Below are 17,373 nucleotides of genomic sequence, written 5' to 3'. Positions count from 1 at the left end.
GATTAGAGTCTGTGGTAGAAGAGAAAATTTTTTTTATCATACAGCCTTTGGTACAACTGAATTTCTATAAACATGTTTATGTAGTATTTTTTCAATTAAAAATAAGATAAAATTTTCTTACTGACTTAAAACACTGGAAGATTCAGATGTATCTAAAGTCATTCAAAAATAAAAAGTATACTTTTTAAAAAGTATGTTTCTTCAATAACCACCAAAGATATTTAAAAAATACTTGTCCACCTTTATGTTTAAATAAGTAAGAATCCTTTTCAAAACAAAACAACAAAAAAATCAAAACAACAGAATTCCCCAATAGATAATATGAAACCCTCAGGTAAAGGAAAATTTGAGGATTCCCTGGCTTGTCTGAGTCCTCAATTTGACAGACAATTCAGAGAGGTACCACTGCTGCATCACTTTCACAGTCAACATCAAGGGCATGATCTACCTACCGAATCAGCTGCCAAATGGTTATTTGAATTGGTGAACTCGGACACCAGCTCATCAGCTACTTCATTATATGACGTTGTACCTTTCCGCTGAACTTTCTCACACACTTTCATTGAAAAGTGTCTCAAGCCTTTTCCATTTTTATCTCCTTTTTTGCTTCGTTTGCTAAAAGAGAAAATAAAATTATACTCCATTATACTTACCAGAGACTTCCTTTATAAAACTATAAACTAATGTGAGAAGACAGGAATTTGATTATTTGTTCCCAGTGCTCAATTTTACATTGAATTAGAGATAAGGAAATGTTTTAAACTTAATTTTTACCTTAAAAGCCTGATAAAGTGTGCAGCAAGAGTGCCTTTTTATGCTCCCTCATGAATATTTACTGACTTACTATTAAGTGTCAGACGCTGTCCTACACATTGGGAAAAGACTTGCGAAAACAGCAGACAAAAACTCTGTCCATGTAGAGTTTATATTCCTAATACTTATCTTTTTGTATTCTACGTATGCTATAGCTTTTTTTTTTCCCCTGTGAAGAAAGCTGAGCACTGAAAAACTGATGCTTTTGAACTGTGGTGTTGGAGAAGACTCTTGAGAGTCCCTTGGGCTGCAAGGAGATCCAACCAGTCCATCCTAAAGGAGATCAGTCCTGGGTGTTCATTGGTAGGACTGATGCTAAAGCTGAAACTCCAATACTTTGGCCACCTCATGTGAAGAGTTCACTCATTGGAAAAGACTCTGATGCTGGGAGGGATTGGGGGCAGGAGGAGAAGGGGATGACAGAGGATGAGATGGCTGGATGGCATCACCAACTCGATGGACATGAGTTTGAGTAAACTCCGGGAGTCGGTGATGGACAGGGAGGCCTGGCGTGCTGCGATTCATGGGGTCACAGAGTTGGACACGACTGAGCAACTGCACTGAACTGAACTGAAAATTAAAACTACCGCTATGCTAGAGTTCTATTATCTACTCAATTTTCAATCAGAAGTCATTGGTGTTGGGTGGGGAGGGAGGTGGGAGGGGGGTTCAGGATAGGGAACACATGTTCACCCATGATTGATTCATGTCAATGTATGGCAAAAACCACTACAATACTGTAAAGTAATTAGCCTCCAATTAAAATAAATACATTATTTTTTTTTTAAAAAGAAGTCATTGGTGTTAGTAATGGACCTACATCTTCAGTTATCTTAAGTTAGGTTAATGCCTAGGCCTAACCTTTGATAGGAGAAGGCAATGGCACCCCACTCCAGTACTCTTGCCTGGAAAATCCCATGGACGGGGGAGCCTGGTAGGCTGCAGTCCATGGGGTCGCGAAGAGTCAGACATGACTGAGCGACTTCACTTTCACTTTGCACTTTTACGCATTGGAGAAGGAAATGGCAACCCACTCTAGTGTTCTTGCCTGGAGAATCCCAGGGATGGGGTCACACAGAGTCGAACACGACTGAAGTGACTTAGCAGTAGCAGTAACCTTTGACAATTCAATCATTAAAATTTCAGAGGTCAGTTTAGTTCTACTAATATCCAAGTACCAATTATATGCTAGGAACTGTGTGTCTTAGGGGCTGGACGTACAAAAACAGTAATTGATGCAAAATCCTTTCCCTCAGTGAGATCTAAGGCTGGAAGAGAGACAAAACTAATATATAATGACAGATAATTCCACTATAATAAGGTAAGTGCCAAGTCAGTTATTCACAATGTTTTATGGGAAATGGTAAGAGGAGTATCTAGTCTAACCTAAAGGAGGAAGATTCCTGAAGTAAGAATCAATGAAAACAATCCACAGAAAGAAAAGGCAATCTATAGAAAGGGAGAAAATATTTGCAAACCCTTTATGTGATACGTGGTTAATATCTGAAATATCTAAGAAACTCCCACAACTCAACAGTAAAACATGTAACACAAAAAATGGGCAAAGGACATGAATAGACATTTCTTCAAAGAAAACATATAAACGACCAGGAGTTATATGAAATGGTGCTCAACATCACTACTCCTAAGAGAAACACAAATCAAAGCCACAATGACATTGTCCCCACACCTGTCATGTTCACTGCAGCTCTATTCATCCAACCAGTCTAAAGGATGTCAGTCCTGGGTGTTCACTGGAAGGACTGATGTTGAAGCTGAAACTCCAATATTCTGGCCACCTGATGCAAAGAGCTGACTCATTTGAAAAGACCCTGATGTTGGGAAAGATTGAAGGCAGGAGGACAAGGGGATGACAGAGGATGAGATGGTTAGATGGCATCACCAACTCAATGGACATGGAGTTTACATGGGTAAACTCCAGGAGTTGGTGATAGACAGGGAGGCCTGGTGTGCCGCGGTTCATGGGGTCGCAAAGAGTCAGACACAATTGAGCGACTGAACTGAACTGAACCAAGACAAGGAAAACTCAAATATCCATAGATGGATAAATGGATAAAGAAAATGTAGTATGTGTATACATATATATTCACATAGACATATACACATATTTATATATATATATACAACAAAATACTATTCAGCCTTAAAAAAAAAAATTCTGCCATATGCAACAACGTGGATGAACCTAGAGGACATCATGATAAGTGAAATAAACCAGTCACTGAAGGACAAATGTTGCATGATTTCACTTATATGAAATATCTGAAACAGTCAAGCTTCCAAAAGCAGAGGCTGGGGGGAAAGGGGAAATGGGGAGTCTGCTGTACAGAGGAACCTAGACCTCATCATATTCCATCAGTATAATGGCATTCATTTATAAGTTATTTACATGTTCTACTGTGTTATGTCCATTAAGAAATAGAAGCTAAACGTACTTTTCAAAAGAGTAAGGGAAGATATCTACTTTCTTTCCCTGCATTCCCAAAGAGTTCTCTCTCTGTATTCACTGTGGGTCACAGACTACTGAAATACTGTCATCCCACTCAGTGGTATTGAGGGGTGGAGTGGCATGGTAAAATTTTCAGTGAGGTGGAGATTTTGGCTGCAGAGTAATTTATGGAGGGCAGAAGCAGGAACAGGAAGACCCACTGACAGGTTACTGTAACAGTCCTAGCAAGCAATGCCGAGTCCTGGAATTTGAGCAACAGGTAGGACTGGATAAGAAGAGATGGATTTGCAAAAATGTTAAAGATAAAAATCAGTAGAACGAAGTCTGACTGCTGTGGATGGTAAGGAAGAGGGAAACAGGACAATAATCCTTAAAAGGAGGGATCATTTACTGAGATCAAGGAATTTGGAACAAATTCATGAATTTCATTTTAAACCTTTTCACTTGCATTGTCTAATACTCTGGGCATATTCTACTTGTGGCTATCAAACACCTGAAATGGGACAAGTCTGAATCAAGTATGTTGTTAATTTCAAAGACCTACATGAGAAATGAAGGTATAATTTTTATATTAATTACAAATTGAAATATATTACTTCAGATATACTAGATTAAATAAAAGATGTAACATCAGTCTCACATATTCCAGTTTACTTTTTATAAACTGACTGTTGGAAAATTAAAACTCACATGTGGCTTGTATTACATTCTATCGGGCAGCAATGAGGTTGAGTTTGACATGCCTATAGAATATCCAAATGGGTATATTCAGCAGACAGGAGAATAATACATAAGTCTACAGCCAGCGTGAGAGGCCACTTATAAACCTATCAGCACCTGCCCCCAGTTCTTCTCAGTCCCAGAGATTAGGCAACCCTCTCTTCCTTTTCAAATCTAACTTCCTTTTTCAAGGCAACAGCTTTATTGAAATATAATTCACACACCATAAACTTCACCTTTTCAAGTATAAAATTCAGTGGTTTTGTTCAGGAGTTATGCAACCATCACCATAACCTAATTTTTCCACCTTAAAAAGAAATTCTGTCCCCATGAACAGTCACTCCCCATCCCCCTGTCCTCAAGCCCTTGGCAACCACTGTTTTACTTTCTGTTTCTATGAGTTTGCCTGGTTTTCAATGTCAACTTTGCAATTGGAGATTCTCACTTCAGTGCTTCTGATCCTGTATTATTTGCTTTCCTTGACCTGTCCCATTCAGTTGTTTGTTTTTCAAGTGTACAACCTATCATGGAACCTGAATATGATCAAGACACAAGATCCACCTACCAGTTTAAAGGAAACACTGTAGACAGAAGAACATGTTAAACTATACTAAAGAGATGCTATGGGACGTCCCTGGTGGTCCAGGGGTTGAGAGTCTGCCTGCCAATGCAGGGGACGTGGGTTCCATCTCTGGTAAGGGAAGATCCCACTTGCCTCAGAGTGGCTGGCCCTGTGTGCCTCAACTACTGAGCCTGTGAGCTGCAACTACTGAAGCCCAGCAGCAGCCAAAAATCAATCAATTAATTTAAAAAAAGAGAGATGCAGTAAGCAAAATCTTTAGAATCTTTCTTTAGGATTAATGTGGTTTCTTCAACTAATAATTTGGAAGGGAAAAAGTGAGGAAAATACAGAGGGAAAATCTACAGATTATGAAAGACTTAAAATTTATTTAAATTCTGATTCATATAGACTGTAAACACACACACACATATACCCATATAGGAGAGTGTGGAAAGACAGCAACAGCAGCATAGTTCTCACACTCTCCAAATCCCCATACAAAAACAGAGCAAGCAGCTATCCAAAAGTCTACAAGCAATAAACGCTGGAGAGGGTGTGGAGAAAAGGAACCCTCTTACACTGCTGGTGGGAATGCAAACTAGTACAGCCACTATGGAGAACAGTGTGGAGATTCCTTAAAAAACTGGAAATAGAACTGCCATATGACCCAGCAATCCCGCTCCTGGGCATACACACCGAGGAAACCAGATCTGAAAGAGACACATGTACCCCAATGTTCATCGCAGCACTGTTTATAATAGCCAGGACATGGAAGCAACCTAGATGCCCATCAGTAGACGAATGGATAAGGAAGCTGTGGTACATATACACTATGGAATATTACTCAGCCATTAAAGAGAATACATTTGAATCAGTTCTAATGAGATGGATGAAACTGGAGCCCATCATACAGCATGAAGTAAGCCAGAAAGATAAACACCAATACAGTATACCAACGCATATATATGGAATTTAGAAAGATGGTAACGATAACCCTATATGCAAGACAGAAAAAGAGACCCATGTATAGAACAGACTCTTGGACTCTGTGGGAGAAGGCAAGGGTGGGATGATCTGAGAGAATAGCATTGAAACATGTATATTATCAAGTGTGAAACAGATCGCCAGTCCAGGTTGGATGCAGGAGACAAGTGCTCAGGGCTGGTGCACTGGGATGACCCAGAGGGATGGGATGCGGAGGGATGTGGGGGGGGGTGGTCAGGATGGGGAATACATGTAAATCCATGGCTGATTCATGTCAATGTATGGCAAAAACCACTATAATATTGTAATTAGCCTCCAACTAATAAAAATAAATGAAAAAAAAATGCTAAATGGGAAGGAAACCCCAAAAAGAGGAGATAAATGTATACACATAGCTGATTCACTTGCTGTACAGTAGGAACTAACACAACACTGTAAAGCCACTATACTTCAATAAAAATTATTTTTAAAAGGAAAAAAAAAAAAAACCAGAGCAAGTAAACAGCAAAACCTGAACCCTTGACAACATTTACAACAAAACTAGCTGACGAGGTATCTTCAACCAACCCCAGATTACAAACTGGGGCCAAAGGCTTACACAGTAGTGTCTGTGTTGGTAGAAAAATAAATACTCAGTGGAGCGGCATTTAATGGAACTAACAAGAATTTGTTAGAAAGAACAGGACAATTTGAGAGCAGCAGTTGAAATGAGAAGTTTTGCCCTCTTCAATACCAGCTGAGTGCAAGAGGCTGAAATAAAGACTGAGGAGGTTGCAACAATCTAGCCCATGTGACTCCCACTACTGATATTCAACAGCAAGTGAAAAACATTGAAGGTAGGCAAAGAATATATGGACAATAAGAGTTTCTGAAGAAGGAAATCAAGGCAAGGGAACAGAATAAATACTAAGTGCTGTTAAGTCAAGAAAATATTTATGAAATAAAAGAAGAAAAGAGACTATATCAACCCAGAATGACAAAGCCCAAAAGATTCTAGTAAAGTTGCTGGATTTCAACGAAAAAAAATTATTTAGACATTTAGGGGAAAAAAAAAAAGGAGTATCAGATTTTCCAAGAGCAAGCTGTTACACTAGAAGAAAATTAAGACATTTAAGAAACTGAAAGAAAGTATGAGCCAAAAATTTTTATATTTAGCAAAACTGACTCAGACAGTCAAAATGATTAGAGAAACACCGACATAAAGGTCTTGTGAGAAATTTACGTATAGTTAACTGTAGAAGTTAAGATTAAGTGAGAGCTAAAAGGCATATAGTATAGTGTATAAATAGGTATATGGTTCAAGACTGTAGGACTATTATCTATGATTATTAGAAAAATGAGAAAAGAATGGACAGAACATACACAGAAAATTTTTTAATGTTTTCAGTGCTTCACAGGTGAGTGAGTGAAAGTCACTCAGTCATGTCCGACTCTTTGTGACCCCATGGACTATACAGTCCATGTAATTCTCCAGGCCAGAATACTGGAGTGGTATCCTTTTCCTTCTCCAAGGGATCTTCCCAATCCAGGGATCGAACCCAGGTCTCGTGCACTGCAGGCGGAGGTGGACTCTTTATCGGCTGAGCCATATGGGAAGCCCTGGTACTGGTAAAGAACCTGTCTGCCAATGCAGAAAACTTAAGAGATGAGGGTTCAAACTCTGGTCAGGAAGATACCCTGAGAATCAGGAAGATACCTTGGAGGAGGACATGGCAACCCACTCTAGTACTCTTGCCTGGAGAATCCCATGGACAGAGGAGCCTGGCGGGCTACTGTCCATATCGTTGCAAAGAGTGGGATACAACTGAAGCACATTAGATTAGGTTACATTATTATTATTATTATTTGGGACTATTAAGCATGTAACATGGGATAAAGTCAATGAGTAATTACCATATACACTAATTCTATCGTCCTTTTCATCCTCAATGTCCTTAAAAATCAGGATTCTTGATATGGAAAAAAGAAAATTGAGATATAATAGAGAAGAAGTTTAATAAAATTTGAACTGGAAATATCAATGTGCTCCTTGGTAGGGGTCCTTATACATCACTGCTGCTGCTGCTGCTGCTAAGTCACTTCAGTCATGCCCGACTCTGTGCAACCCCATAGATAGCAGCCCACCGGGCTCCCCTGTCCCTGGGATTCTCCAGGCAAGAACACTGGAGTGGGATGCCATTTCCTTCTCCAATGCACGAAAGTGAAAAGTGAAAGTGAAGTCGCTCAGTCGTGTCCGACTCTTAGCGACCCCATGGACTGCAGCCCACCAGGCCCCTCTGTCCATGGGAATTTCCAGGTAAAAGAGTACTGGAGTGGGGTGCCATTGCCTTCTCCCTTATACATCACAATACCATATTAAAAATACAACAGGGAACTCAACATGCCAATACGTCACTTCTGATCCTACTGCAGTTCTCATCTACATGAGTGATAGCATTCATCCAACTGCCTGAAACAGAAACAACAGATTCATCCTAATCCTCCTTTCTATCTAATCACACTCTATCAAATGTAATCTAAGTCTTGTCTTAAAGAGCTCTTGAATTCAAGTCTTCTCTCTCTTTCCATGACCCTAGTCCAGGCTCTCATAATCTCTCACAGAATATAACTAGACATAAAAAAAAAATGAAATGATGACATCTCCAGCAACATGGATGGGCCTACAGATTATCACACTAAATGAAGTTCATAAGCAATACAAAACTGAAGGATACAACTCAACAGTGGCTGAACCAAGAAATGAAGCCTCATCTTTGGAAGGCTGGTGGATCATTACGCCAAAATCAATCAACATTTACATCAAATTCAACAGAATTTAGAATAGCTAATACCTGCAGTACACAGATAGGGGACTTGGTCCCACAACCAAATCTGTAAACCACTTTTTTCAAAGTTAAGTGTACAATGCCTCCAGTAAAAGAACTTTACAAGTTAAAGGCTAGATGAAGAACTTAACAACAACAACAACAACAACAAACATCTCAACTCAAAATGGACAAAAGACTTGAGTAGACATTTCTTCAGAATATATACAAATGGCCAATAAGTACATGAAAAGATGTTCAATATCACTAATCATTAGGGAAATGCAGAACAAAACCACAATGAGATATCATTCACACACATTAGGATGACTTTAATTAAACAAAACAAACAAACAAACAAACAAAAAAAAACCCAGCCAATAAGCATTGGGAGGACATGGAAAAACTGGACCCTTCATGCACCACTGGTGGGAATGTAAAGTGCTGCAGTCACTACAGAAAGTACTACGGTGGTTCCACAAAAACGAAGCATATAATTACCATACGATCCAGCAATTCCACTTCAGGGTGTATATCCAAAGAAATTTCAAGTAGGAGACTCAGACAGATGTTTGTACACCCACACTCATACCAGCAACACTCACAATAGTCAAATGGTGAAAACCTAAATGTCCATCAACAGATGAATGAATAAACAGAAAATGTGGTATATGCACAGAATAGAATACTATTCAGCTTTTAGAAAAATGAAATTCTGATAGATGTTACAATATGAATAAACTCTGAGGACATGGTAAGTGAAATAAGTCAGACACAAAGGATAAATATCCTATGATTTCTTTTATATAAGCTACCTAGAATTGTCAAATTTATAGAGACAGAAAGTAAAACTATGGTTATCAGAGACTGCAAGAGGAGAGAGTGAAGAGATGTTGCTTAATAGGTATGGGTTTCTAGTGGGGAATGGTGGAAAAGTTCTGGAGATGGATAGTGGTAATAGACGCACAATAATGTATTTTCTCAGTGTTTTTTTGTTTGTTTGTATGTTGTGAATTTATTAATTTATTTTCTTAGTGATTTTTTGTTATTTTAGTTTTGAATTTATATTTGTTGTCTTTTATGTTTGATGGCTTTTATGTATCCATAAAATAAGATGCTGAGGTTTCAGCACTTTGTTAATTAATTATTTCCAAAAAGCCAAACTCAATATACAAGGGATCATGCTTCTGAGCAAAACAAACTTTCTTGTTCTTCATTCTTTAAATTACTTTCATTGTCACATTTGGCTTACTATCACTGCTACCACATTCAGAGAAGATGTGCCTTTTCTTGACAAAAATAGTTCAGGAATACTTGATTCCCCATCACAAAATAAGGGTTAAGAACAAAATAATACAGAGTGTACTTTTAAAATTTAGCTAATAATTTAAAATAATAAACTTAAAACCAGGCTTATTTTAAAATTTTAAATGGTTGAAAAAATGTTATAAAAATAAATGTCTACATTTTCACAGATCTTCTATATGCTTTTGGGTTATATTAAACAAATAAACTTTAAAATGTCACATGCTACAAAAATTAACTCAAAATGGGTCAAAGATCTAAATGTAAGAGCAAAACCCATAAAACTGTTAAAATAAAATATTGGCATAAGTCTTTGTGATCTTGGGATTTGGCAATTCTTAAAGTAAGATATACCAAAAACATAAGGACCACAAGAAAATATAAACAAGATAAACACAGTCAAATTTTTAAAGTTGTGTGCTTCCTGTAGGTGAAAAATCAATCCAGAGATCAGGAGAACTTTTTTGCAAACCATGTATCTGACAACAGTCTTGTTATCTATAACCCGTAAAGAATTCTTATGACTCAATAACAAAACCAGCACCACCACCAACAAACCAAAAGATCTCAATAGAGTTCTTCAAAGAGATATTTAGCCTTCCTTTAAGCTGGAATGCCATCTTCTAGCAATTTGCCAAAATGACCAACATAAAAGGAAAGACGAAAGGCACCTGCTCTATGTTCTCTAGGCTTTTTGGAAAACACAGCGTTGTTCCTTTGGCCACAAACATGAGAATCTACAAGAAACACGACACTGTAGACATCAAAGGAATGGGCACTTCACAAAGCAACTCCCCACAAATGCTACCATGGCAACACTGGGAGGAGTCTACAGTGTCATCCAGCATGCCGCTGGCATTGTTGTAAACAAACTAAGAAGTTAAGGGCGAGATGCCTGCCCAAAGAGTGACTGTACACATGGAGCAAATTAATGGAGCTCTCTCTCTGAAAGTCGAGAGAGCTTCCAGAAACATGCGAAGGAAGATGATGAGAAAAAGAAAAAAGTCAAAGAAAAAGGTACTTGGGATCAACTGAGGCACCAGCCTGCCCCACCCAGAAAGGCACTTTATGAAAACCGATGGGAGGGAGCCAGAGCTGCCAGAATCCACTCCCTATGAATTCACGGCATGATTTTAAAAAACAAAAACCCACAAAAGATCTCCAGACTCTAAAAATATTTCTCTTAACTGAGTGAAAGTATGGTGTCCCTTCCTGCAAAGAAATACTTGAAGCAAATTTTACCTGTCCTAATTCAGTGGGTGATGCCATTACTATTCAAATTTAGTAGGTTTTTTTTTTTTTCTTCCTGGAAAATATGAGGAGGTTTACTGTGCAATATACTCCAGTGGTTAGAAACTGCCAAAAATTATTCATAAAATATTTGTACTAGGAAAATAAAAAGATATACAAACAGTCAATAAACACTTGAAAAAACGCTTAACAACATCAACCACTAGAAACTGCGAATTAAAACCAAAATGAGATACACTTCACATTCACAAGGATGGCTAAAATAAAAAGAGATGGATAGGACGTGTTGGTAAGGAGCTGGAGACATTATAACTTTTGTTGGTGGGAATGTACAAAGGTATAGCCACTCTAGAAAATACTGACAGTTACTCAAAAAGCTAAAGAAAGAATTGATATAGGTAATTTTATTCCTAGGTATATATTCAAGAGAAATGAGAACTGATTTGTTCACAAGTGTTCACAGCAGCATTTATAACAGCCAAAATAGAAAGTGAAAGTGAAGTCACTCAGTTGTGTCCAACTCTTTGTGACCCCATGGACTGTAGCCTACCAGGCTCCTCTGTCCATGGGATTTTCCAGGTAAGAGTAATGGAGTGGGGTGCCATTTCCTTCTTCAGGGGATCTTCCCGACCCAAGAATCAAACCTGGGTCTCCTGCATTGTAGGCAGATGCTTTTACCGTCTGAGCCACAAGGTTAAGTCAAAATGGAGAAACAACTCAAATGTCCATCATTAATGAACAAATACAGGAAAAATGTGATATATCCACACAATGTTCTATTGTATATAAAAAAGAAGGAAGTATAATTTACGCCACAACATGTAATTTCTAAGTGTGGAGACGGGTGGTAGATACAGGCTATCTGGAGGGTTGAGAAGGTCCCACTGGCCCAGGTGCTCCTTGGATAGGTGTCAATTCACTGCCCGCAGTCCTTCTCCCACCAATTTATTCTCACTTTTTAGACCTCTCAACTCTGGGCCTGGGACCTCACCACGTCAGCGCAAGTGAAAAAAGCTTCCGTTTCCCTGTCTGACTTCTCCTATGCGTATTTTGGGACATGGGTTTGTCCACTTTCACTTGTCATCTTTATAATCACACCAGCCTTCATCTCCTAATCCTTGGAGAAACCTACATCTCTATCATGTTTTACGGCAATTTAAGAGATTTCCTTTTTTTTTTTTTTAAATACACAAGAAATTTCAATAGGATCTTACGAAATGGAGATTAAAAATGGTTATTCAATCCATCATCTCAAACTGGAAGCTCCCTATCTAAAACTTTTTTTTAAGTGGGCCAGTTTTATTTATTTACTTTTGGCTGTGCTGTACAGCTTTTAAGATTTTAGTTTCCAACCAAAGATCATACCTGGGCCCTTGACAGTGAGAGCACACGGCCCCAACTGCTGGGCCACCAGGGAATTCCCTCGAAATCTCAAAAAGTAGAGTTTACATATTTTCTCAAACCTGAGCTCTTTGAACCACCCAAATCCTCTTTCCAAATAACATGAAAATCTGGTCACAGGCTGTAAACACTGTCATCTCTATTAGTCTCTTAAAAAAAAAAAAAGAACCAGTAGGAAGCATTCCTTGTCAAATAAAACCAAATTACCAAATTTAAAATGTTTTTAATATTTAAGAAAATAAAATTACCAATCTAGTAGTCTGAAAAGCAAGTTATATTTTATTTTATTTGAGGTCTTCATAATTTCATATTCACATTTAATTTGAAGTATTTAAAAGAACTGTTTCCAAGAGTATTTATCTTTCCAGACACTTAACTAGAATCAACAATCACTGTCTTTTTATATTTTGCCACAATAATTTATATTTATTTACAAAGGTAATGTAAAACTAAAATCTGTAATATAACAGTATATTCCAGGTGTACACTAATAAGTGTATCCCATTTAAACAAGAGATTATATACAATACACAATCAAAACTTCTTTTCTCATTAAAGTAAGTTAACCAGAATATTTAAATCAGCAAAGTAATTTAGTAACATAATTTAGGGGAAAAAAATCCAACCCAAATCCCATTTTCCTGTGTATTTATACCCACTGTGTGAGGGAGAGGGGAAATGGGAAAGAAATGTTTATTATTTACAGATCTTCACTTTCTCCCCCTTGCATTATGTCATCCAGGCCTGGGCTGGCCTCATCCAAGCTGAGGATACTACTGATACATCACATAGACAACTGAAAAACCTCTCAAACTTCATGTGTCCAGAACAAAAGTCAATTCCTCCCCAAACCTATTCCTAACTATTCCTATTATTATTCCTAACTATTCCTATTCCTAAACCTATTCCTAAATGCTAATGGCACCAGTATTCACCCAGTTCTTACTGCAAAAAATCAAGTCATCCTTTATTTCTCTCTTTCCTTCATTCAATCCATCAATAAATTCTGTTTCCAAATTCCAAAATTTACCCATTTTTTCCCCATCTCCATTGTCAGGTCACTGCCTCCTGCCTTCTAACTGATTTCTCCACTTTTGCTCTTATCTCCTTAGAGTCCAGATCCCTCTCAGCAGTCAGTATAAATCAGATCACATTATTTCCCTGCTTACGATCCTGTTTAGAATAAAAACCAAATTCTCTACCATGACCTACAAGCCCTTCATACGCTGGCCTGTATCTACCTCCCCATCCTCACCTCATGTCTAACTTGCTCGTGATCTCCAAGCCACTGTGCTTCCCTGAGTGTCACAGCCTGGCTCCTCACTGAGGAGCACTGCGTTTGCCATTCCCTATGCCTAGAACCCCAAGCTCCTCAAGGAACTAGCCTGTCTTCCTTGTATTCAAACACCACCCCTTAGAGAGACCTTTCTAAGGTAGTCACCATGCTTCCAATTATCTACAAATCATCCTTCTTAGTTTTTTGCATACCACCTATCACAATCTAGTTATCTTACTTCTTTATTGCACCCCCTCCCCAAATACAAGCTCTTCAAGGGTAGAGACTTATCTATCTTGCTTATTATTCTCATCCATGCCTAGAACTTACCAACACTTAGCAGATATTCAAAACACTTGTTGAATAAATAGACTTCATAAATATCGTCAAAGCAGTACAGATATTAATTACATTGATTTTTATTATTAGCTTATTATAGTTTAAATTGTATTAGTTTACTGTAAATAAAAGTTTTAACTATATTCCAACAGAATAAAAAATATATATATGAAGAGTACATGAGCACAAAGGAAGAGAAAAACACCACTGACCACTGTGCTAAATCCTACTCTTTTAAGACAGGAATAAAGTAAAACACATAGACGCTATTGCCACTGCCTGTCAAACACCCAGGACCTTTCTTCCCCCAAGGGAACTCTCAAATAGGATACTTCCCATTTGGAAGAGATGCATTTGTAAGACACCACCAGACTGTCCAAACGGAAAAAGACAAAAGGGAACAAACATCTTTCAGGATCAAAACTCCAGGCGAGACCAGAAAGGGGGCTTTCAAAGCAATTTCCACAACCTCCTTGCAAAGAAGTTCAGTGGATCAGAACACAAAGAAAAAACTAACGAGAATCCCTCAATGGATCCTTTATCCATCAACAAAATTTCTTCAGAAAGTGACTTGGTCTTGCAAAGGAGCTCAGCAAAGGAAGAGCTGTGTAAAACACACTTCAAGTTGTACTGTCAAGTGGTCAGATGAGGACAAAAACCTTATACAGTATACATCTATGTGGGAGTATGCATGTGTATTATGTATATAAATCTATGTCCCCAAGGAACACTAACAAAAATACTTACTATATTTAATCACTACAGAGATATTAAATCACTAAAGAGACAATGAAGAAGTTAAGAAGATTAGTTTGTGGTTGAGAGCTGGCTTTTTGAACCTTAGCACTGGGGAAAAGGGAACCCAAGACTTTTTACAGCATTATAGAAAAACACATTAATCTGGAGGAAAAGAACATGTGTAAGAACAACAACAAGAAGAAAACCACATGTAGTCAACCTGGTGGTTTGGTTAGGGAGGGGGATGGGATTCAATACAGAAAAGTTATATTAAAGAATAAAAAGAGAGTAACAGAAAGCACTAGGAAAAAAGGCCAATGAAGCAAATGCAGAAAAGCAAAGTCAAGTCAATGGCTATACCAACAAATCTAATATGGCACTTCTATATGCTATCTTTAGAGTTTTCTCTCTTATGAAGAATAAAAATAATCTTGCTTTTTGGTATTATTTGCATACACAGGTGATGTCAATCATAACAAGTGAACAGTTCCATTTTAGGGCCATACACACTGCCAAATACATGGTTAAAAAGTTGTACTGCTGCCTTTTCCCAGTATAAACATGAGGAAGAAATAGTATGAGCTGGAAAAATGAATTCCCATTGGAGAGAAAAGACCAACTCATCATACAGTTCTATGTAATGCAGCAGCTTCTCAGATATGATTTTATCTGTTCAAAGGAGTTAAGATCTGAGAACAACAAAGGCCACCAAGGAACTAAAGCAGAACTAGTGTCATGCAAGAAAACAAACATTTTTAAATACAGCCTCAAGGTCTTCACTTGGGGCCCATTCACTTTTATTTTAGATGGGATTCTAACGCATTTGACCAAGTAGTTTCTCAGTGTACAGCAAATCAGAGGTAGCAACTAGAAACTGGAAAAGACAGAAAACTGTGTTGAAAGCAGATGACCTAACAGGAGGAGACTAAACATCGTTGAAAAAAAGCAATTAAAAAAACTCAGAATCAATCTAGAAAGTGTTGCTGGCAAGGTTTTATATAAATAGCCTCTGAGATTATATTTTATTTTAGTTTAATGTGACATTAATATGATGCTTAGTATAGTGACTTGGGTGAAATACTGAGTTATAATGATCCTAAAGTGATAAGTTTTCAATCCTGGAGTTTCTGATTTAGTAAGCAATTACAGCTTATTCAACAGACCAAACGTGATTCTGCTGCACACCTAGAACTGAGAATCACTGTCCTGACAGTCTAAGGAAAGATTATACTACACTTATATTATTTAAGAAAGGAGATGTAATGTACAACATGGTAAGTTAACACTACTGTATTTCATGTGTGTGTGTGTGCATGTGCACTCAGTTGTGTCCAACTCTCAGTGATCCCATGGACGGAGCCCACCAGGTTCTTCAATCCATGGGATTTTCCAGGTAAGAGTATTGGAGCGGGAGGCCACTTCCTCCTCCAGGGGATCTTCCCGACCCAGGGATCAAACCCTCATTTTGTGTGTCTCCTACACTGGCAGGTGGGTTCTTTACCAACTGCACCACCTGGGAAGCCCTGCATGTTATACATGAAAGCTGTTAAGAGAGTAAATCCTAAGAGTTCTTGTCACAAGAAAAATTTTTACTTACTTCTTTTATTTTATATCTATATGAGATAGTTCACTAAACTTACTGTGATAACTGCTTCATGATATATGTATTAACAAATCAAATTATTGTGCTGTATTACCTTAAACTTATACAGGGCTGTATGTTAATTATATCTCAACAGAACTGGAAGGTTAAAAAAAAAACAAGTGAGGATTTACCATCATCTTTAAATGTGTTCAATAAAATTTGTTTTTAAAATCTGTGTATTTTGAGTTAATCAAGAATAGTCACATTAGCAGAACACTTCATCTCCCCAAAGGAGGGAGTGCACTGAACAGCATGCTGCCAAGAGCCCGTCTACCCACAGAACAGTATCTTTTGAAACTGCATAAACATAACACATTTATGCAGTGATGAGTGAAGCAGAATACTCAATGTGGAATGAAATAACAGTTGAAACTTAACAAACTTAGAGTTATATGAAGAAAAACATCTCATTACTTAAGAGTCTGGGTGTTAAACCCCTCTCTATGCAGTAGAATCTCTTGAACAAATTACTTAAAACTTTTACTCACCTTTCTGAAAAATCAGAGTCTATAAATTCTCTAGCCCGTTTTCTATCACTGAAAAGAAAAAAAAAACATGAAAATGCATAAGGAACTTTACTTCATGAATAATTTACTTTAACTTATCTAATTCCACTTTGAATATACATATCCAAACACAAAACTAACAATTACAAAAGATATATACATAAAATCAGAACTTAAATTTTGTCACTGGACCCAAGAAATCACAACAGTCATAGGTTTGAAATGAGCTCAACGAATCTCTAGGAAGAAATACTGCAGATTTATAAATGAGAAGGGCTTTCCCAGGAGACACACGTTCAATCCCTGGGTGACGAAGATCCCCTGGAGAAGGAAATGGCAACTCACTCCAGTATTCTAGCCTGGAAAATGCCATGGACCAGAGGAGCCTGGTGGGCTACAGTACATGGAGTCACAAAGAATCAGACATGACTTGTGTGTCTGACTTGTGTGTCTACCAATGAAACAACAACAATAAACGAAAAGGCACAGAAAAGTTTTATTCACTCTGGGATGACTGATTCTTAAAAATATTAGATAATCATACTACATACAGTATAAA

The 17,373-nt window shown here is 37.7% G+C and overlaps 1 protein-coding gene across 15 annotated transcripts in view; it reads right to left on the bottom strand.

Moving 5' to 3' along the window:
* TFDP2 (transcription factor Dp-2) overlaps positions 1-17,373 on the bottom strand; it is a 198,181-nt gene that overhangs the window by 30,829 nt on the left and 149,979 nt on the right. For all 15 annotated transcript variants that reach the window (XM_065942249.1, XM_065942253.1, XM_065942257.1 and 12 more), the window contains 2 exons: positions 16,797-16,844; positions 453-615 (listed from right to left, as the gene is read on the bottom strand). In XM_065942249.1, the coding sequence (XP_065798321.1) occupies positions 453-615; positions 16,797-16,844 (211 nt within the window). The remainder of the gene's footprint in view (positions 1-452; positions 616-16,796; positions 16,845-17,373) is intronic.

The sequence above is a fragment of the Muntiacus reevesi genome, chromosome 8 (assembly GCF_963930625.1).
Source record: "Muntiacus reevesi chromosome 8, mMunRee1.1, whole genome shotgun sequence".
In the NCBI taxonomy this organism is placed as follows: Eukaryota; Metazoa; Chordata; class Mammalia; order Artiodactyla; family Cervidae; genus Muntiacus; species Muntiacus reevesi.
Note: the sequence above shows the minus strand (reverse complement) of the source record. Positions and strands in the feature narration are given on the sequence as shown.